General features: G+C 42.8%; 1 protein-coding gene across 1 annotated transcript in view; it reads left to right on the top strand.

The window, feature by feature from the left end:
* cntn1b (contactin 1b) overlaps positions 1–16,563 on the top strand; it is a 748,714-nt gene extending 732,151 nt beyond the window's left edge. The window contains exon 25 of the mRNA XM_078220219.1: positions 14,542–16,563. Within this exon, the coding sequence (XP_078076345.1) occupies positions 14,542–14,624 (83 nt within the window). The 3' untranslated portion in view covers positions 14,625–16,563. The remainder of the gene's footprint in view (positions 1–14,541) is intronic.
* Positions 16,564–23,324: the final 6,761 nt, after the last annotated feature.

Here is a 23,324-nt window from a genome sequence, read left to right as displayed (position 1 = left end):
TATAACCTTGTACTTTAACGGGGGAAGGGGTGTGGGGGGGAGGTGGGAGGTCAGAGGTGTGGAAGGTGAAGTGCCAATTTTACCAACCCACCTACTGCCAAATCACCAGATGGAGAAGTCAGAGGGACAACCATCCCACAGACACACAGAGAAAAGGGGCACCATTTAGCCAACTACTTTTAGGGCCTAATAAGTGTGACGTAAAAGGAGGAACTCAAGTCCGGAGTATGTGAGAATCAGAAGGCTAGCCAGGAAAATTGAAGTGAACCCATTACATAAGGGTAATTAATGTTTTCCTGTTCTTGTGGAACAATCTGTAGCTAATTGGATTGAGCAGCTATTTGATTCTGACTGTTACACTGTAGATTCATTTGCTGTTTATAAAGTCAAACAGCAATTAAAGTTGTAACAAGCCTCATCTCAGTAAAATATTTCAGTCTTTCAGCTGACTGGGAAAACACACTAAAAAGCGTGTTTTAAAGATACAGTAGCCAGTACAGCCCTCAAGAAGTTCTTAATCTCCGCAGTTACAAAATCATATAGTCTGATAGTCGGACATCATTCTGAGCTGCTCAGTCATGATGAAAATCCTGGAAATGGCCAAAATCCTAAACCCCGCACCTGAACAAAGCATGTTCCGTTTTCATGAGGATGTGAGTGGAATTGGGCCAGGCTTCACAATTACACCATTGATGGAGGCACTTGGCCATTTAAATCGCCAGCCGCCTCCATTTGCACAATGGCACAGTGTTTAGCACTGCTGCCTCATAGCGCCAGGGGGCCGGGTTCGATTCCTGGCTTGGGTCACTGTCTGTGCGGAGTCTCACATTCTCCTTCTGTCTGCATGGGTTTTCTCCGGGTGATCCAGTTTCCTCCCACAATCCAAAGGACATGCTGGTTAGGTGCATTGGCTATGCTAGATTCTCCCTCCGTGTTCCCGAACAGAGTGTGGCGACTAAGGGATTTTCACAGAAACTTCATTGCAGTGTTAATGTAAACCAACTTGTGACACTAATAAATAAACTTGAAAAAATTTTAATTTCTAACTTATCGCTTTTTCAGTTCCAAATGCGGGCGGCACGGTAGCACAGTGGTTAGCACTGCTGCTTCACAGCTCCAGGGTCCCAGGTTCGGTTCCCGGCTCGGGTCACTGTCTGTGCGGAGTTTGCACATTCTCCTCGTGTCTGCGTGGGTTTTCTCCGGGTGCTCCGGTTTCCTCCCACAGTCCAAAGATGTGCGGGTTAGGTTGATTGGCCAGGTTAAAAATTGCCCCTTAGAGTCCAGAGATGCGTAGGTTAGAGGGATTAGCAGGTAAAATATGTGGGGGTAGGGCCTGGGTGGGATTGTGGTCGGTGCAGACTCGATGGGCCGAATGGCCTCCTTCTGCACTGTAGGGTTTCTATGATTCTATGAAATAAGCAACATTTCCTTACAGATTTAAAATCCACTTTAAATACAGCTAGCAACCGTAAATATACTTACTGTAAGGGTTGTACACAGTCTCAAAGCTTTCAGACAGGTTTTGATTTCAGACCAGCTTGTAGACCTCTGTCTTTAAAGAAACCCCAGCCAGAACTAAAAGTTATTTTTCCTTTGCTATATACCTAGCTCCTCCCATTAACCACAGCATCACATGATCCTGCAAACCTAAACCCACATTTATTTCCTTTAATCAAAATCCCAGGGGACCTATTATTTTTGTAAACAATAGTTCATGAGCTCTTGCTTAGTAAACATTACATGACTAAAAGACACAATTATCCTGCTCTTCCAGCATCTGAGTGGTATGTTTTCCAGACACACTGCCTGCAGAATAGAGCTAAATCTGTAAACAGCCCCATAGAAGCACACTATCATCACAACATTAATGTGTGTAAAATGTGCATAAACTGTCAAGCTATCAAAGAACTGTCAGATTGTCAAGGAACAGTCAAAAGATACTTGGTGTGTTAACATGTAGGGAGTAAGGGCAAAGGATGGTGGGTGGGGCATGGCTTGGCATTGAGTTGGCATGGGGCTATAAAGGGTAATCGGAATTGGGGGACATTGGTTGTCGTAGGGGGTATGAGGGGCCATGTGGGTTTGTGTAGAGGGGCATGGGTAAACATGAGGGTATGAGGGCATGGGAGTGACTGTAGAGGGACATGGGTTGGCATGGGAGTATGAAAGGCCATTGAGGGGTTAGTAAGGGGCATGAAGTAGCAGAGATCGGCATGAGTCATGGTGGCACAGCAGCAGGGACCTGGGTTCATTTCCAGCCTCAGGTCACTGTCTATGTGGAGTTTGCACATTCTCTCTGTGTCTGTGTGGGTTTCTTCCGGGTGCTCCGGTTTCCTCGCACAGTCCAAAGATGTGCAGGTTAGGTTGATTGGCCATGCTAAATTGCCCCTTAATGTCAGGGGAATTAGCAGCGTAAATACATGGAGTAATGGGGATAGGGCCTGGGTAGGATTGTTGTCAGCACAGGCTTGATGTGCCAAATGCCCTTCTTCAGAACTGTAGAGATTCTAAGATAGGCGATGTGGATAGTTCCGTGTTAAAGATCCAAGTTTGGAAGAGAGGCACAACGAACAAAGACTTTTCTCACCAGAGAAAATAATACTAATAGGGAGTATAGTGCAGGCCTTTCAAATGGTGAGGAATAAGCATAGTGTTAAGTAATGCAAGCCTGTTGTTCAACTTAAGATCAGAAAACTGATTGCAACAGCAGCAAATGTCACCTGAGCCCAGGGATTGGAAAATTTGTACACCTTTCACTGCAGAGTAGTCGATATGTTGAATAAACTCCGCGGTTGATATTCTGGCTCGTAACTCATTTAAACAACTGGATAGACCTCTCATGAGAGCAAGATTGCTGGCTGATAGAGCAAGAATAGATGTGGCTTAAATTCCCCACAGTGCCTAATGGTTACTCTCTTGACAGGATCATAGGTTCTGTTGAACACAGCCAGCAGAGTTGAACTTTGTAAAACGGTGTCAATTGTAAGGTATTGTTGATTGTAAGGTCGAACTGACATCTTTGAGATTGTTTTCATTTGTCAAATGTTTCCATGAGTTGAAGAGAAAATTTGAGGAGCTTTAAGCCTCCAGATTTAACTATATTCTGCCAAGTCTGTGGAAGAAATGGACTTGATGGGTCAAATAACCTTTTTCTGATCACATACTTCCTTACGTCGCTTCAGTATTCTGTAAAGTGAAGGCATTGTGATCACCAAGCTCTCTTTCTGTTCTGAGAGAAGTGGAAGGTACGCCAAGATCTCCCAAGGATTGAGGCATATTTGACATATTTGTCTTGAGCCTCATTTGTTGCTTCACTCAGCACTGTTTGTGTTGTTGTCTGAGAATGAGCTGATTGCGTTTGCTTCTACACGACACTAAGCTGTGACTCTTAAAAACTACTGTGCATACCTTTTGTAATTTTCTTAAATGGCATGTGAAGAAGGTAACAATTCATTTGCTTTGGCCATCCAGTTCACCTGGCGTAGCCACACCAATATCATTACTCAGTAATTCACAACAACTAAGTAGCTATGGCATTTCACGTATCAATCAGTATTGAGTCAAAACAAAATGAAAATTACATTGTCAAGACCTGAGAAGGAAACATTCTTCAGTGAAGCCAGTTCCTCTTGACATATATGCTGAGCATTGAGATCGTTAAGGATGAGATTTCTAAATTCTTGGAAGTGCAGGGTCGGATTAAGACAAGTCAGCATGGATTTAGTAAGGGGAGGTCGTGCCTGACAAACCTGTTAGAGTTCTTTGAAGAGATAACAAATAGGTTAGACCAAGGAGAGCCAATGGATGTTATCTATCTTGACTTCCAAAAGGCCTTTGACAAGGTGCCTCACGGGAGACTGCTGAGTAAAATAAGGGCCCATGGTATTCGAGGCAAGGTACTAACATGGATTGACGATTGGCTGTCAGACAGAAGGCAGAGAGTTGGGATAAAAGGTTCTTTCTCAGAATGGCAACCGGTGACAAGTGGTGTCCCGCAGGGTTCAGTGTTGGGGCCACAGCTGTTCTCTTTATATATTAACGATCTAGATGACGGGACTGGGAGCATTCTGGCCAAGTTTGCCGATGATACAAAGATAGGTGGAGGGGCAGGTAGTATTGAGGAGGTGGGGAGGCTGCAGAAAGATTTAGACAGTTTAGGAGAGTGGTCCAAGAAGTGGCTGATGAAATTCAACGTGGGCAAGTGCGAGGTCGTACACTTTGGAAAAAAGAATAGAGGCATGGACTATTTTCTAAACGGTGACAAAATTCATAATGCTAAAGTGCAAAGGGACTTGGGAGTCCTAGTCCAGGATTCTCTAAAGGTAAACTTGCAGGTTGAGTCCGTAATTAAGAAAGCAAATGTAATGTTGTCATTTATCTCAAGAGGCTTGGAATACAAAAGCAGGGATGTACTTCTGAGGCTTTATAAAGCACTGGTTAGGCCCCATTTGGAGTACTGTGAGCAATTTTGGGCCCCACACCTCAGGAAGGACATACTGGCACTGGAGCGGGTCCAGCGGAGATTCACACGGATGATCCCAGGAATGGTAGGCCTGACATACGATGAACGTCTGAGGATCGTGGGATTATATTCATTGGAGTTTAGGAGGTTGAGGGGAGATCTGATAGAAACTTACAAGATAATGAACGGCTTAGATAGGATGGACGTAGGGAAGTTGTTTCCATTAACAGGGGAGACTAGGACGCGGGGGCACAGCCTTAGAATAAAAGGGAGTCACTTTAGAACAGAGATGAGGAGAAATTTCTTCAGCCAGAGAGTGGTGGGTCTGTGGAATTCATTGCCACAGAGGGCTGTGGAGGCCGAGACGTTGAGCGTCTTCAAGACAGAAATTGATAAATTCTTGATTTCTCGAGGAATTAAGGGCTATGGGGAGAGAGCGGGTAAATGGAGTTGAAATCAACCATGATTGAATGGTGGAGTGGACTCGATGGGCCGAATGGCCTTACTTCCGCTCCTATGTCTTATGGTCTTATGGTCTTATTAGCACTGTGCAGGTGTAATGGGGAAATATGAAGGATTTCCTTAAATTAGTTTCTGCCAGTGATGCTTCTAAAAAAGAACATTGAATAAATTTTAGCAAATGCAACGACAGTTCCTGTATGGTGGATAATTGAAAGTGTCTTTGGACTGCGGCTAAACAACTACTCTTTGCTCGTTTATCTTCAAATTGTCAAGACATTGATGCTCAGAGGAAAGGTGATTTCTTAATGAAATGGTTCCAGCTCCAGGGAGCTGCTGTCAAACCACTGAACATTCTCACATCAGATTCATCAATGAGATTGTGGCATCTACAAATGGAAGAACATTTATTGAGAATGCCTTTCCCAGTGTGTTTCTTGTTTCGTAAAATGACACAGATTTTGTGCTGTAATTAATACAGCAGTAAATTTTTCTGGTCTGCCCAAGGATTCCAGCTATCAAAGTTGCACTTTCAACCTTTTTAGTCTTTCCTTCGTGACACAACAGCAGGGGATCTCTGAGATTACAGATTGGCTTCTCCGCCATGTTAGTTTGCATTTCTTCAGATCCCAGTGAGGCTACATGGTGAGATTGAGAGGAAAAAATGCATATTGTATCCAATCACTAGGATAGGAAGAAAGTCTACTTTTCCCCAACTAGTCGATGATTCCTGTGCAATCCGTGGAATAGCATTGCAGTTGATGTTCCACAGTTCACTGGGTTATCCTCATGGCTAAATGGCCAAAACAAAGGAGGGCTTTAATCCTTTTCACTGGTCTATTGTAACGTTTAAATGCTGGATTAATGTAACACTCAAATTTTGTTGCTCTAAAGATACATTTTAATTTCTTCGTGTCGAGATGCAGCCTATATTGGATTAGTCCTTGTCCAAGTTCATCTGTTAGACATTTTGTTCATTCAAAGTGCAATCCACAGGAAACAGAATTAAAGGTCGTGCGATGGTGAACAATGGCACCAACAAAGAGTTTTGTAAAGTCACAGAAATATTGGGCGCAATTCTCAAAAAAAGTTACAAAATTTCATCTCCAGTAGGAAACACAGTACAATTCCGCTAGGTCAGCCAGTGCAATTATCCACTTAGTCATTTCTTTGGAGGGTGCGTGATTTGCATCATGAATGAGAGAGGTGAGGCCTAAAGATGCCGGCAAGGCCCGCTTCTCCAAGATTAAAAAGGGCACCCAAGCTCAAAATGAGGTTAAAGACACTATTGCCCCCTCAATGTCCGGCATCAAGGTCAGGCCTCACTATTCATTGTCCAGCATCAACCAGCTCCCACACTGACATCAGGCCTCCCACCATGCCAGTATCAGGCCCCCACCTCCCAACGCGGGTACCAGGTGCTCCTTCAATGCCAGTATCCGTGGCCCCCTTCTCATCAGCGAGACCCTAATATGGGGTCGCCAAAGTCCCTGCCCCTTCAGGCACTGCCCCTTCTGGCATCACCCACTTCAGTCCCCACCCATTTTGGGCCCCGTCCCCTTCAGGTGCCACCCCAGAGGCACTGTCCAGCCATGTCTCTGACCACCTGGGGGCTGTAATAGCCTCCGTGACCACTACCCCCTGTACCCCCTCAGCATAGTCATCACATCTGGTCTCCGTTTTTGGAAACCAATAATGATTCTCGCTGCTTCACGTCACGCCAGCAGGTGGGAGCATTTAACAATCCCTCAGAATTTGGTTTAAAGCCAGTTGAATATTTAAATCATCATTAATGTATGCTAATCTGGTTCGTGCCGTCACTTGACAGAATCCAGATTATGCCACCTGCCATGACCGAGGAGAATCTCAAAATGAGTTCTCCCCATTGCAAATCCCATCATGGCTCCTCTCGCAAGAGTCTCTGGCCATAACGGGGTTTGTGTCTGTGGGAGCGGGGTTGCAGAATCGGTCCCCTTACCTGTAAATGATGGTTAATATTAGGTGAGCAAAGGAAAGAACCTGCATTCATATAGTACTGTTCATGACCTCAGGATGTCCTGACAAGTCCCTAAAGTGCTTTTGAAGTGTTGTCACTTGTAAGATAGAGAAATGCGCACAGCAAGGTCCCACAAGTAACAATGGGGTACATGGCCCAATAATTTATGCCCTTGATGTTGATTGACAACTAAATATTGGCCTGTGAATAGCACCACAAGATCTTCTACATCTATTTGAGAGGACAGACAAGGCCTCAATTAATAGTCTCATCCAAAGGATACCAGTTCCAACAGTGCAGGGCTTCCTCAGCGCTGTATTAAATAATCAGAGCAGATTTTCTGCTGTAGTTGATGTAGTGAGATTTGAACTCATGACCTTCTGACTCAGATGTGACAGTGTTAACATTGAGCCCCAGCTGCCATTAGTAGGGCATTGGGGCCCACTTGGAAATTAACTGATCACTAGATTTTTAAAATGTGCGAAACAGATGCACTTTAGTAAGCTCACTAAGAGAAAGTCAGTTAGTAAATTGTATAATTGATAAATGCTGCAAAACATATGTAAAGTGTTCTGAACCAACTTGCAACACAGACCTGTCCCAAATCTGGCACTGAACTTCACTATGGAGGCCAGAGGATGGCCTTTATGGAAAACAGAAAAATGTCACATTGGCGCATTAGGCATTTTGGTTAGAAATGAAGGGCACACCTCTGCTTTCATCCCTTTCCCTTTCACACCCAGAACCCTGAGAGGGTTTTCCTTGTCCTCACCATCCACCCAATCATTCAAAGAATCATCCTTTGCTATTTCTTTGACCTTCAAAATGATGTTCCATCCTCCCTGGAATGTGTCCCAGCATTCCAAAGGGACCATTCCCACTTCAACACCTTAATCACCTTCAATACTCCGCGTTTTCCCACGGTACCTTTCCATGCAAGCTCAGGGAATCCAACACCTTCTCTTTTACCACCTCTTGGCTCAGTGACCGGGACCCTCCCACTCCTTCCAGGTGAAACAGTGATTTACACATATGCTACTTCCTTCAATTCAGTATGCTGTACTCACTCTACGTTGGGGAAGCCAAACAGAGATTTGGCTTTGTGGAACACCTCTGTTCAGTCCGCAAATGTGAGCCAGAGCTTCAGGTCACTTATTGAGTTAATTATCCTACTTGATCCTACTCAGATTTTTCTGTCTTTGCCCTCTTGCAGTGTGCCAACAAAGTTCGAGCAGGCTCAAGGATCAGCACCTCATCTTTCAGTTGGCTTTTTGCAGCCTTCTGGACTCAATATTCAGTTCACCAAATGCTCTCTCCACAGATGTTGCCTGACCTGCTAAGCACTTGCAGTGTTTTCTGTTCTTTATGTTAGGTTTCCAGTGCCCACGCTGCTTTGCTTATCAAACTTTGTACCATGCTTTACCCGACTTGTTTGACACCATCATATTTGATACTAACACCAGGAGCCAGGCATGAAAGGAATTCCATTGCTCAGCAATGGCAGCCTTCACCAACCAGAGTTCACTGCTACTTGTAGAACAAAATAAAATTTCAATCAAGGCTGAACTTAAATTCTGAAAAACATCAGATCTTTGGGGAACTCATTACCTTTTTTTTCAGGTTTCTTTGTGAAACTGTGGGTCATTTACACATTAAACTGCGAGAGGCAAGTCGGCAGGTTCTCAATGCGGCCCTTGTTATTCTAATCCCTCGCTTGCCAAGAGAAATACAAGTTAACAGTGATGTGCATCGGAGAGAAAAACAATGGCAGCATTCATGGGAATTGCCCTTCCTCATAGGATAAACTCAATATTCTATCGAGCCCAGAACATAACCTCCAAGGACATTTCATCAGTCCTGCAAACTCTCACTGATCCAACTGAACCTGTCTCATGCTGCCATGGTAAGAAGTCTAACAACACCAGGTTAAAGTCCAACAGGTTTATTTGGTAGCAAACGCCACTAGCTTTCGGAGCGTGCTGCTCCTTCGTCAGGTAGAGTGGGAGATCTGCTCACAAACAGGATTCAGTCCAAAGCCGGCATCTCCACATCATGCTGCCATTAACAGGAAGGAGGCTAAAACTGAATGATTTGAAAATGGGAGAAATTCATAGCATTCAGACTAAGAGCCCCAGACTCCGAGCCCCAGACTCCAAACCCCAACCCCCACCTCCCCTCACTTTCCACCTTCTCCATTGTTTGGAGAAAACCAGAAACCTAAATTCTCCCAAAGATTGTCTTGATTTCATGTCAAGTCTTCCTGAGAGACCAAGGCCCCAATATGTGAAAGGACCTCCTTCTGAAACTTAAATCCATCAAGCCAAATACAGATAAAAGAGGCCCCATCTAGTTTATTCTTCCTTACAACTCTTCAATCAGCCTCATTACACTGTCTATCACTTGGACAACATCACAGTGTCCCCCTGCTGCCCTACCAAAAAACATATTTCAAGTATGGACTTCCATTCTCTGGAGTTTAGCAACTGTACCTGAGGGATAACATCACTTAATTTACAAGATACTGAAGGGGCTTGATAGGCTGGATATTGAGAGGTTGATTCCCCAGGCTGGGGAATCGAGAGCATGGGGGCACAGTCTCAGGTTAAGGAAACGATCATTTAGGATAAGATGAGAAGTTCCTTCATTCAAAGAATTGTGAATCTCTGGAATTCTCTACCCCAGAGCGTTGCGGATGCCTCATCATTTGAGATATTTAAGGTTAAGATAGACAGATTTTTGGTCTCTCGGGGAATCATCGTATCCCTATACTGCAGAAGGCGGCCATTCAGCCCATCAAGCCTGCACCAATAACAATCCCAACCAAACCCTATCCCTGTAACCCCACCTATTTACCCTGCTAGTTCCCTTGACACTAAGGGCCAATCCACTTAACCCGCACATCTTTGGAATGTGGGAGGAAACCAGAGCACCTGAAGGAAACCCACGCAGACACAGGGAGAATGTGCAAACTCCACACAGTCACCCGAGGCTGGAATTGAACCCGGGTCCCTGGTGCTATGAGGCAGCAGTGTTAACCGCTGTGCCACCATGCCGCCCATTTCAATTTTAACATTTTCCCATCCCTATTTATTTTACTCGTGTTGCCATGAAGCCCCAGAGATCCATAGTTCCCATTAATAACAGGGAGGGAATCTTGTCTGTGCGCTGTCTGAGAAGCAAGAATATACAGTTCCATCTCTCCCTATCAGGAAGACTCAAACCTTTACAGCAAAAACTTGCTTGAAGTATATTCATCATTGTCATGCAGGGAAAAGAGGCAGCCAATCTGCGCACTGCAGGACCCCACAAGCAGTGTTGGGATAACTGAGCACAGAATGTGTTACTATGGGATGCACTTTGGCCAGGACACCAGTTCATTCTCTCCTGCTCTTCTTCAAATCATGTAACGGGATATTTCATAACTGTAATGATTGTGGGGTCTATCTCCTGAAGACTGTACATCAGAAGAGGGTCACTTAGCTTGAGGGATCAATGGGAACCGAGAGTGAGTGATCACCCCTGAAGGGGGAGTCCTATCTGGGGCAGAATACATCTGGAAGCCAAGTAGTAAGCATGTAAGGACTGGAGCAGCCGGACAGGTTACTCCAATGCAACCTAGAGCTGCAAACTCCTGTACATAGTTTCTCTTTATCAATTAATACCTTTTATTCCACACAAAGCCTGAATTGTCTTGATGATGCCTCAAGTGCCATTACATAACAATAACCAAGAAGGGTGTCAAGCTCTTGGTTGACCATCGCATCAGAAACAACTCAGACAGTGCAGCTCTTCCTCATTGGACCTTCGCACCAGATTAGGTGGCCAAATCCCTGGAGTGGGATTTGAACCCACAACCTTCTGACTCGAGAGACAGGAAAACCACCACTGAGCCACAGTTTAGACATGACAGCAGTTGGTGGGATTATGCATTTTTCATGAAGAGAGTTGCTGACTCAGGCACACCATCCACTTGCAGTCAACACACTCCTTTATCACGAAACCACTTCTACAGCAGCAATTTGGAATGGATCTCGTCTTTTCTTCCTGCATTTTTATATCCTGACAAGGTACAAACAGAGGACACCATTTGGTCTAGCTAGGTCATCCTTCCTTATGAGCTTACCCTAATGAGCACCTGATCTGAGCAGAGTCTGTTACTCTATACCCCATCTACCCTCCCTAAATAACAGCACCTAAAAGCTTCTCGAGTGATTCCAGAGACTCATGCTTGAGCTGATTCAACGTTATAGATTGACGGTTTGAGAAAATAGCACTTTGGGATTCAGCCGCCATGAGCAATTTGACTCAAGGTAGCTGTGCACTCAGTGCTTATTCAAAGGCTTTGCCTAGAAGGTTCTGCATTCTCTTCTTTTCCCTAATGAGCACCTAACCTGAGCTGAGTGTGTTACTCTATACCTTACACTAACAAACAGTGATCTTTCGTTTGACAGTTTCCAATGACAGAACTGGGAAAAACTCTATTGTTAAAAAAAGCAATCAGTGCACACGGTTTAAAGGGGCATTGTCTTCAGAGTTTAACACAATGTTTACAAACTTTTTTTCTTCTGGATTAAGAAGGTTAAGAGTCTGGCATGGTGATGCCATTCATAAGTGAGACAAACAATCTAATTTCGTGCAAGTTGTGTCCGAGTGCCCAAACAAAGAAAAACGTTTGCCAAAGCATCTGTCAGCCCTGTCTTTTCAGTTTGCTGCCTTCCACTAATATGCAGGGCATAGTCCACTTATCCTTATGACTGGAGTAATGGATTTCATTGTGAGGTGATAATAATTGCATTGTAACAGGAATGCTATCCTAAGTAAGTGAAATCAATTTGTCCGCCCATCGATCGAGCAACATATTTTAACCACCTGTCTAAAGTCTAATGTGGAAAGGTTTTGAGTGCTCTTGGGAAGGGTACATCACAGATTCACCAGAATGATAAAAAGATTTAACAGTCACCTGGTAGCATGGAAATTGAGTGTTGTTTTTTGGAAAAAAAGAGACATACATCTGATGAGTACAAGACAGAAAGCTTCAACAGCATGTCTCTCATTTCAGCGATTCAAAAGGACTTAAATGGTGAAATCATGAGAATGTAGTTCATAAACCTGATTTATATTCCCTTGAGATTAAAAGTTTGAGGGGGTGATCTAATCCAAGTCTTTAAATTGTAAAGCTATTGAATAGAAAACGTTTACCTCTAGTGGGAAAATCCAGGACAGGAGAGCATATTCTTATACTTGGATCTAGATCATTGAGAGCAAAATCAGAAAGCACATTCTCAAAGAAGATAGCAGAAATATGGAACTTAAAGCACAAGAGGTTGTGATGTTGTATCAATTGAAACTTTCAAGACTAAAATTAATAGTTGTTAGCCAAGGGATGTGGGCAAAAGATAGGTAAGTGGAGTTGAGGTACAAATCAGACATGATCCAATTAAATGGCGTGGCAGGCTTGAGTGGCCAAATAGCCTACTCCTGTATCTGTAATTGAAATAGTTTTGGTAATGTTAAAGTTAATTTATTAGTCACAACTAAGGCTTACATTAACACTGCAATTAAGTTACTGTGAAATGCCCCTCGTCGTCACAGTCCAGCGACTGTTCGGGTCAATGCACCTAACCAGCACGTCTTTGGGAGGAAACCGGAGCACCCGGAGGAAACCCACGCAGACACGGAGAGAGCACAACAGTGACCCAAGCCGGGAATCGAACCCAGCTCCCTGGCGCTGTGAAGCGGCAGTGCTACCATGCTGCCCACAGTGCAGTGTTTGCTGGTTTTCCAAATCTCATCATGACAATTTGTGAAATTGATTCAATAAACCTGATAATGTGTGAGAAAATAACCACATAACACAGCAGATTGTTGTAAAAACCCAACTGATTCTTGAATGTCCATCTGGAAAGGGACGCTGATTTGGCCTACATGTGACTCTAGTCCTGCTCTTTGTGTCTGGGTCTTGATGGCCTTGTTGCCATTGCCCTTATCCAAAGCCAGTAGCTCAAACCCTCTTCCCATTTTTGGTCCTGCTTCTCACAATTTCTCTGTGACTTTTACATTCACCTTCACCCAAGGAAGCAGATCAGTGATGGTCCCATATTTTCATGTAGTGCTTCCCAACCTTATTTGTTGCAGAGTATATGAAGATCTTCCCTGAGAAAGTTGGAAGTCCATAATTGGAATGGTCACATTAGGAAAAGTCACCGTCATGAGCAAAATAGCTTCCTCTTGTTTAGTGCTTCCTTTTGATCATTGGGTCACCACCATACAATGCCAGGCAGTGAATATCTTCAACAAGAGATAGTTCGATGGCACTATCATTGCTGGATCCCCACCATCAACATGCTGGAGGTCACCCTTGACCAGAAACTTAACTGTACAAGTCATAGAAGTACTGTGGCTGCCAGAGGCTGGGAATTCTGCAATAAGTAACTCACCTCCTGACTCCCGAATCCTATCCATCATCGACAAAACTCACATCAGGAATGTGATGGAAGACTCTCCATTTGCTAGGATGAGTGCAGCTCTAACAACACTCAAGAAGCTCGACACCATCCAAAGCAGCCCACTTGATTGGTGCTCCATCCATGGACATTCACTCTCTCCACCATCAGCACAATGTAACTGCAGTGTATCAATCTATAAGATGCATTCTAGCAACTCAGCAAGCTTCTGTCAAACCCATGGCCTTTGCCCCCTAGAAGAACAAGTGTAGCAGGCGCATAGGAATATGGAATGGGGAACCTGAAAGTTTCCTCCAAATCATGCATCATTCTGATTTGCTATATTGCCATTCCTTCACTATCATGAGGTTAAAACCCTGTAACTCCCTCCCTAAAAACACCTATATCACACAGACTGCAGCGGTTCAAGAAGTATGAATGCAGTGCACCCTCTAAGGTCAGGAGTGTCAATGCTGTGTTGACTCTAAGGTCAGGAGTGCAAATGCAGCGTGTTACCTAGTGTGTTATCTGAACTCAGGAGTGTGAATGTGGTTTTTTATATCTGAACTCAGGAGTGTGAATGTGGTTTGCTATCTGAACTTGGGATTTGTTATCTGAACTCGAGAGTGTGAATGTGGTCCGTTCTTTGATTTTGGGAGTGTGAACGCTGTGTGTTCTCTCAGATCGGTAGCATTAGCATTGTGCATTCTTTGAAGCCAATAATATGCGCATTGTGCGTTCTCCTACCGCAGAAGTATGATCCGTGTCTGCTCTGTGGAATTAATACTGTTAGCATTGTGAGCTTTGGAGCCTGCCTGACAATGCCTGGATCAAATTGCAAAGACCTTGAAGTTTAATGTAACCACTCTGTTTTTCAGTTCTATATCTGGCTTAGTTCATACACAGCTCAAATGAGAGGTTGGAGACATTGTGGATCAGGTCTGCTCTGCTGCTAGAGAGATTATCTATACATTCTAAATAACTTTCTTTATAGCTTATTCTCTTGTGGAACACAGACCTTTGAACCAGATAGTGTGTGACATCATCAAGTGCAATTGACAGGAGGTGCAATGTTTTTACAATATAGATCAGTATTAGTAACTGAAGTGCATTATCTTTGAAGTGTAATGTTCTTTGCTTATTATGCTAACCTATTTCTTTTCATCTTCTTTACCTTCCAGGTTCAGGAGTAACTGTGCAGATCTCCTACATGATGCTTAGTTTTGGCCTGATCCTTGGTGCCATCAGTTGCCTGGAGCTGTGATTGTAACCAATGTTATCTGTTCTTCACATCAGTAAAGAGCTCTCCGTGAGGTGACTGAATCGTCTCAAGCCTGTAAGGATCTTGGCTCGCTGCAGACATCTCTGGTACCATCAAAAGCCAAATATAATATGAATTTGAAAGACTTATTGTATTCTTCAAGAAGACAGAAGGCATCAAGGAACTTCCCCTTCTCCCTCTCTACCCACCCACCCACAAACCCTAGACCCCAGAAAATACCAAGTAAATGTAACATTGGAAGTGAATCAAAGGAATTCTTTTGACTTGTTCCAATATGCCTTATATAAACACTTACACTGATCTAGGGCAGTTGCATGATTTGATCTAATGGTGCAAATTACAGTGACAAAATACCATAGCTTAGAGTTTGAGGGAAAGATTTAAATCACCACACATAGGTGCTCTAACAGTTAACAAAAACCAGTTAAGTGTACTAGACAATGAATGCATTGGTTGTATAAGAGTGAGTGCAAGGTGAACCTTGTCATTTACCATGTGTCTGTATGCAGCACTGTTCCTCAAAGTTGACCGCAGCCATTCTCCCATGAATAAGAACATTCTTCTCAGAGAAACAGTCATAACAAATAAAATACAATTTTTATTTGCGATTTTATGGATATCGGACCAGATTTTCCTTTTGAGAAGTGCACACTCTGGGTGTTTGACATTAACCGAGCCTTTTAGTTACCTTGCATGCTGACATTGAGATACCCGAGAGTCTCGTTTCTCAGTTTTCTTCCAATGTGGAACAATACACTATAATCAGAAAATAGAATGCATACATTATATATATAAAATAAAAAATCATTACTAATTTGCTTAACTTTGTATTTAGTTTTATACTGATGTTAAAGCAAACAGTGCATTATAAATCTTCAAATGTGAGGTCTCATCAAGAGGACCTGGTCTTCCTCAATAGACAGCAGAGTAATTGCTCAGTTGCCTTGTTGCTGTTGGCGGGATCTTTCCATGTGCAAAGTAACTTGACATGTGTGCTTTTCATGAAAATCTCTCCCTTTTCAAGAAGTCAAGCTCTGAATTGTCTTCTACGTCCCAGCCCCGTCATTCTGGCCAACATTCTCCCCAGAACGATGTCAGATTAGCCAGCTGTTTGCTGTTTGTGGGAGCTTCGAGTGCAGAAATTCTTTGTCATCTCTTCGTTGCCGACAGGACCACTGCCCTTGGAAGTCATTTATTATCGGTGGAGCATCTTGAAATAATTTTGAGAGGGGTGATAAAAGCTGGCAAACTGCAGGTGTCTTCTGAAATTTAAGGAACCTGCTAGGACTTTAATACATTCCAAATATTGGACCAAAAATCTTGCAGGATTGTAGAAACTTTGGATTGTTGGGGGTGGAGGCTACAGGTGGATCTTTTTAGGTTTGAAGTCACAGTCATGTATTTGCTGTTGGCAGATGTGTGAAATATTTAGCTGGTGACTTGCTCCAATTTAACTGGTTAAATCCTTTTTCAAATTATAACTCAGCCAATCTGTTTGGTTGCTTTCATAGATCATACATAGAATCCCAACAGTGCAGAATGGGCCATTTGGCCCATCGTGGAAGCACCAACTCTCTGACAGAGTGTCTTACCGAAGCCCTCTCCCCCATCCTATCCCGTAGCCCATTGCATTTACCATGGTTAATCCATTTAACCTACACATCTTGAGACGCTAAAGGACAATTTAACATGGCCAATCCACCTAACCCACACATCTTTGGACTGTGGGAGGAAATCAGAGCACTTGGAGGAAATGCACACAGACACGGGGAGAATGTGCACACTCCACAAAGACAGTCACCCAAGGCCGGAATTGAACCCGAGTCCCTGGCGCTGTGAGGCAGCAGTGTTAACCACTGTGCAACCATGCCGCCCCTTCTCACTTTTTGTTTGAAATCATAGAAATCATAGAAACCCTACAGTACAGAAAGAGGCCATTCGGCCCATCGAGTCTGCACCGACCACCATCCCACCCAGGCCCTAACCCATATCCCTACATATTTTACCTGCTCATCCCTCTAATCTACGCATCCCAGGACACTTAGGGGCAATTTAGCATGGCCAATCAACCTAACCCACACATCTTTGGACTGTGGGAGGAAACCGGAGCACCCGGAGGAAACCCACGCAGACACGAGGAGAATGTGCAAACTCCACACAGACAGTGACCCAAGCCGGGAATCGAACCCAGGTCCCTGGAGCTGTGAAGCAGCAGTGCTAACCACTGTGCTACCGTGCCGCCCTTTGATGTTATTACGTGCTGCAGTTTCTCTTCAATCAACTTCCCTTGTATAATTTTCCCTGTATCTTCCCTCCTGTATTATGGCATTTGCCAGAGATGTTGCAAATGCTCCCTCCTTGGGTCCAATCACTCCTGAGAAATCTCTACAAGAGTGCAGAAGTATGTGGAATGTCACCAGGAGAGACTGATAACTTTAAACAATGAAATGTGAACTTCCAATTACTAACTGAAATGATGACATCAGAGTTCTCATTTTAAACTTTTTACTGTAACAAACAGACTAAAAGCACTATTAACTAAACACTGTTTTTTGTAAGCAACTTATACCCTAACCTACAGAACACAACTTCTGCCTTTTATTCTTAACATAAATGAAAACCAAGTTCAAATTGGTATTCTTTATACTGTCCCTCAAGTAGGCATTTGATTTTCCCAGACCCAGTCCAACGTAATTCTTAGCTCCTGAGGGTTTATTCCTGTTCCTTTCCTTCACTAGCCTGCTAACTTTTAAACCCAGAACTGTCTTTTATGGTGAGGGTTTTTCTGGAAATTCTCCTTCCAGCACAAACTAGATCTTCTAGCCTTATTACAAATCCTAACGAATTTGGTCTTTTCGGTCTGAGTGCAAGCTCCCACCTGGATTCCTGAATTATAAAGACTTTTGGTCCCTGACTGCCTCCTCTCTCCACCATCTTGGCAGACAAACTTGCCTGTGAGTTTCATGAAAGCCCATAGTCTGATCTCACAATGGTTTCTGAAGGTCTCACTCTCCCTCTCTCAAAGCCCATCTCAGTAGCAATGTGAATCGCTTGACTCTTGTATCCAGGCAAAAATATTGATTCGCTATATTTGAAACTCAAACCCTATTCTGTCTTGGAACTAAATGGACAGTTTAAAGCATACCTGTTTACAATCTGACATTCCCAACATTTTCCTGGGTCTTTGAAGATAGTAAACTGTAAATAAGAGGCTTCTTACATTGTTTCCAAAAGTGAACACCTTACACCTTTCCAGCAAAGAAATCTGGGCTTCCCTTTAAGCTTTAATAGATATGTCACTCTGGCCTGTTGTTAGGCAGACTTCAGAACAGGTCACATGGCCCCCTTCGTTTTATCCTAAATTAAAGATGCAGTCCCAGAAAATACCATAATCTTATAAACCTTACATTTGTAACAGGATATTTTCACACAGTTTCTTTTAGACTCTTGGCAGCAAAGAACAAATCCAAGACAGGGAATTCACAATTCTCCATTTTTAGATAGTGGCTCTTAAGTGGGAGTGTCCAAACCATTTCCCTTATTTGGCTACTGAATTAAGTGTCACAAAGCCCCTTGGTCCACTTAACAACAAATGCAAGTCTTCTGCACATATCCCTGCTCCTTAAACAAATTTGATAGAATAATTCCACACAGAAGATATTTGACCTATCATGTATGCACAACTCCTTTAAAGAGCTATCCAATTGATCCTAATCCTCTTCTCTTTCACCGTGGCCCTGAAGATTACTCCTTTCTGATTATAAATCCAACTTTCCTTTGAAAGTTACCATTGAATCTGTTTCCACCACGCTCTCAGGCAGTGCAATCCACATCATAACAACTTACTGCATTAATAAAAAAGAGTTCTTGTCTCCCCTGTGGAAGTTTTTGCCAATTATCTTAATCTGTGTACTGAGTGAGGTAGTTAGAGGATTAATACATCCTCCATATCAAATTTTCACCCTTATTTCTCAGGGTAAAGGGAAATAAAAAGTCTATGCTTCATATGAAGTGGAGCAGTAGAAACCAACTATTCCTTCCTGATAATATAGTCCAGGATATGGGGCTGAGTGACGATTAAGAACTCTAATCTCTCTTGTGGGGATTGTTTCTTTTGATGAATATAACTACCAAAAAATTATGGGAAGATCTCAGTGATACTGTAAGTGTGTTTTCCACTAGAAATACCAATCAACGCAAACTTCCCACATTTGGGTTACATTGTAACTGGGAGAATTAATTCACAATTGGTTGAATAAGACATCTTTCTCCAATAAATTATGGAAAAAGTAAAATGTCTTTGCAAAGTTATGCTGCACACAAGTGATAGGAAACAACCTGATTTAAACTGCAAAGGAGACCACAAATACTTTCAAAGGCACTTGGGATTGTCTAATACAGTCAGGTTGATTTGGGAACTACAGCATTCACCCTGAGAAACGCAAAGTGCAAAGGGATCTGAATACCAGCATGTTCATAATGAAACTTTGCAGTTTATAAACATACACAAAACTGCGATTATGTCAAGCACCTATAGTCGAACACAACATACAAATGGTGTAGAAAGTGCTGCAGCAGCTGCCAAAATGCCTGAAAATAGCTATTGCTTTTGTTTTGACTGTCTATAGTGTTACATGTTGGTGCTGTGCGAGGAATATAAAGTCCATTTATGATTCACTTGTCAATTAAGGTTGAATGTGTGACTGTTACAGATAATGCAAATGGTGTTGAATCATCGGATTAAAATATTAGTGCAATGTCATGCTTTAAAACAGAGTAATAGCTTTTGAATGAAACTTAGCACAATCTTGCTAGATGGGGTTAGATTTCTCTCTTAGATTTCATGCTGTCTCCAAGCTTCGTCAGTAATAAAGGGTGCAGAAAGTGGCCCTGCAATATGTTATATGTGATTTCAATAGTTTTACTATCAATGAATTATTTTGCACTGTCATTTTTAATATAAATTAAATGAGTTATGCTGATTTCAGTTACTCCATAGATCTGTCTACTTTGATTTACTTTCTAAAGGCTCGTTCATCAGATTGGATGTTTGTGCACCTTCGCTCCAGTTGTGTTTTTTGATTGAATTCATTTGTTACGACTGATCTCTGGACACACAAATAAATCAAAAAGGGTTTCCTCAAAAGTTACATTTTTCCCTGTTGATTTTCTGGTCATTTTTGATAGTCGATTGTGAAGGAATTGTGCCTCATGTTTACATTACAAATTATTGACCTATTTTTCTTTCCCCTATTTCTTTGTTGGATTAAATTGGCGAAGCTCACAATGTAAAAAGCCTTCCAGTTACCTGATAGGATACTAACATAGTGCATTCATCTGAAATACTTCTGTCAACTGATTTAGCAGACATGCTAACCCTTTCAAATACAAATGTGTTACGTGTATGTACACTGTTATTCCAATGCCGTGCTAAATTGTCCCACAGGGGAATTATAGGTGAACCTGTTAAAGTGTCCTTAGGTTGTTACCCACAGGTTTATGCCTTTGCTAAATTAACGGATGTATCTGTTAAGTGTTGAGGCGACGCCATCCCACAACCTGCTTCCAAGACTATTGTTGTTGAGACTTCTTCCCCAAGTCTTTACACGGTACTGGACTTTACCCGATGCAGCTCCCAAAATGCACAAATGTCTCCAACTGTTAAAATCAAAGATATTCAGACCAAAATTGATTATGTAACATTGTGCATGGGATTACACTGCAAAGCAAAAAAAAAAGTTCTTTTTACACCCTCTTTTATTCAACTGAGTGCTACAGTTCTTCTAATAACCAGGGAGCACAGACTGCCTTTTTGTTACCAACTGATGTACAGTTTTTTTTGGGATCATTAATTCATACAGGTATTGTAGATTAAATAGACATTAGCTCTCTGCTGATTTCTCATACCTGTTCTGGTATCAACGAACTGCTGGTACTGGTGTGTAACCGCTTTCTCAATTAAAGTTTATATAGACAGAAAACACTGGCTATTGTTTTTCTGAATTTTGCGGCTCAATTGGCCAAACTTTCTGGTTTAATGTCTTTCTGGCTTTTCAATAGTCATCCTTCTTGCCGGATTTTGGGTGTGAAGTGATGGTGGTTTCATGTGTAGAGTGCAATCAAGGGAACGCACGGAGATTGCTAATAGCAAACCAAAATCCAGGTATCCAACAGCACTTGGATTCTCAATGACTATTCTTAACAATGACTATCAGAAACAGTCAAAAACGTAAACCTCCATTCTATCGGCCTTCCATCAAAGGGGTCCCATAGACTGTGGGTCTTGAGCACAGGATCACTAATTCATAACACAGAAACAGTTGGAGACAATCTATACATATCTGGGAGATATCTCTTCAGCTTCACACATCAACTAAATTATGGGTAGTCTAGAGTTGCTGTAACTTTATTCTTGCTGCTTATGCTTCCCAAGGTGGGCCGAACATTCTGTTGGCCACAGCCAGCAAAGGATGGCAGATTAGGGGTAAATTGTAATTAATCCATAGAATGGAATCCCTACAGTGCAGAAGGAGGCCATTTGGCCCATCAAGTCTGCACCAACTCTTTGAAAGAGCATCTGACCCAGGCCCTCCTCCACAGCCCTATCCCTGTAACCCCGCGCAGGGTGGCACAGTGGTTAGCACTGCTGCCTCACAGCTCCAAGGACCCAGGTTCGATTCCTATCTTGGGTCACTGTCTGTGCAGAGTCTGCACATTGTCCCCATGTTGGCGAGGGTTTCCTCCAGGTGTTCTGGTTTCCTCCCACAGTCAAAAAGACATGCTGGTTAGGTGCATTGGGCATGCTAAATTCTCCCTCGGTGTACCCGAACAGGCGCTGGAGTGTGGCAACCAGGGGTTTTCACAGTAACTTCATTGCAGCATTAATGTAAGCCTAAACGCATTTACCATGGCTAATCCTCCTAACGTGCATGTCTTTGGAAGCCGGAGCACCAGGAGGAAACCCATGCAGACACAGGGAGAACATGCAAACTCCACACAGACGGTCACCCAAGCTGGGAATCAAACCCGAGTCTCTAGCGCTGTGAGGCAATGGTGCTAACCACTGTGCCATCATACCGAGAGGCAAGTAGACAGTGGTGACTTTATGAGGAGAATTAAGAAACAGAAAAGGATCTGTGGTGGGAGCTGCTTTTAGGGTGTTGAGTAACAGAGGTGATGCATTGTCAGAAATTCATCCTTTCAGATGCATATTAAATCAAGGATCTTGCCATCTATTCTGATGAATAAGAAATATCCCATGAGATTATTCAGAGACTAGCAGAGAACGCCTCTGGCATCCAGACCTATTTTCATCCTTCATTGGACAGCACCATAAACAGATAAAACTGTCACTCATCTTATTTAAAATCTGTGCACAGACCCTCTCCTGCTTTTGTCAACATTATAGCAGTGACCACATATCAGAAGTAATTCATTGGCTGTGAAGCATTTTGGGACATGAGGACATTAACGGTGATATTTTAAATGCAAAATTATTTTGGTTTCCTGCCAGTGTCTGAATAAAGGGTGAAGTAAAATAATTGACAAATGACAAATAAATCGACTTGTCAAAGAGACTCAGCTCAGTGTAAAAGATCAATATACCTTAGCTAGAATCGTTTGAGGGCCTGTTTACAAACTGGTAAGCGTGAAAGCATTTCAGATGGTAAGCGATGATTAAGCACGGTGAACGAAGGTTATTTCTGAAGCATGTCCAAAGGCTGGCTTTTGACTCACCCAATACCACACGAAGCTCAACTCAGCAATCGAGGAATATGAGGTGTTGTCATGGTAACTGATTGGATTGAATTTGAGTTACTGCAGTTGTCCCCGCAAGGAGTTTGCTGAAGGGTCAGTTATGTCTTCTTCAGATATTAATCAAATGAACATCTGAGAATTGGATATAGAACGCAATTCAGTAAGTAAATAGCCAACCTTCTTTGCTAACCTTCTATATCATGATTTGTTCAGTGTTTCAATTAATACAAATGACACAGGAACAGACTCTATACACAACATATCTTAGATAACCAGTGTGCTACCATGGGCAGCACGGTGGCATAGTGGTTAGCACTGCTGCCTCACAGCGCCGGGGACCTGGGTTTGATTCCCAGTTTGGGTCTGTGTGGTGCTTGCATGTTCTCCCCATGTCTGTATGGGTTCCTTTGGGTGCTCCGATTTCCTCCCACAGTCCAAAGATGTGCAGGTTAGGTGGATTGGCCATGATAAATTTACCCTAGTGTCAGGGGGACCAGCTGGGGTAAACAAATAGGTGGATTGGCCATACTAGTGCTATTTGAAGTAAAATAGCCTTAAAACAGGGCTGGCTATTGAGCAAAGAGGAAGAAATATTGCCAGAGTATGGGTCTAATGAAAACTGTCTCACTCCATTTACAATGTATTCCTGCAATATGGTATGGACTCTATAAACAGAATGGTTTTTGTCATGCTAGTTGCATTATTGATCAAATATCAAGTGATGGTTGATGGTTGCTAGGGTTAACTTGTGAATGGCTTCTAACCCCGATTAAAATGTAAATTTAATTCCCAGTGATTCTGCTTTTGTACTTGGGTTTAATGCTACCATTTCAAGGAATTCTTACCTATGCCCCTTTTCTTCTGACTCAGGTGTATTATTTTATCCATGCTTCCCTCTGCTCTGCCATCATAGGAATGCCCTAC

Source organism: Mustelus asterias, chromosome 9, assembly GCF_964213995.1.
Source record: "Mustelus asterias chromosome 9, sMusAst1.hap1.1, whole genome shotgun sequence".
NCBI classification, from domain to species: domain Eukaryota; kingdom Metazoa; phylum Chordata; class Chondrichthyes; order Carcharhiniformes; family Triakidae; genus Mustelus; species Mustelus asterias.
Note: the sequence above shows the minus strand (reverse complement) of the source record. Positions and strands in the feature narration are given on the sequence as shown.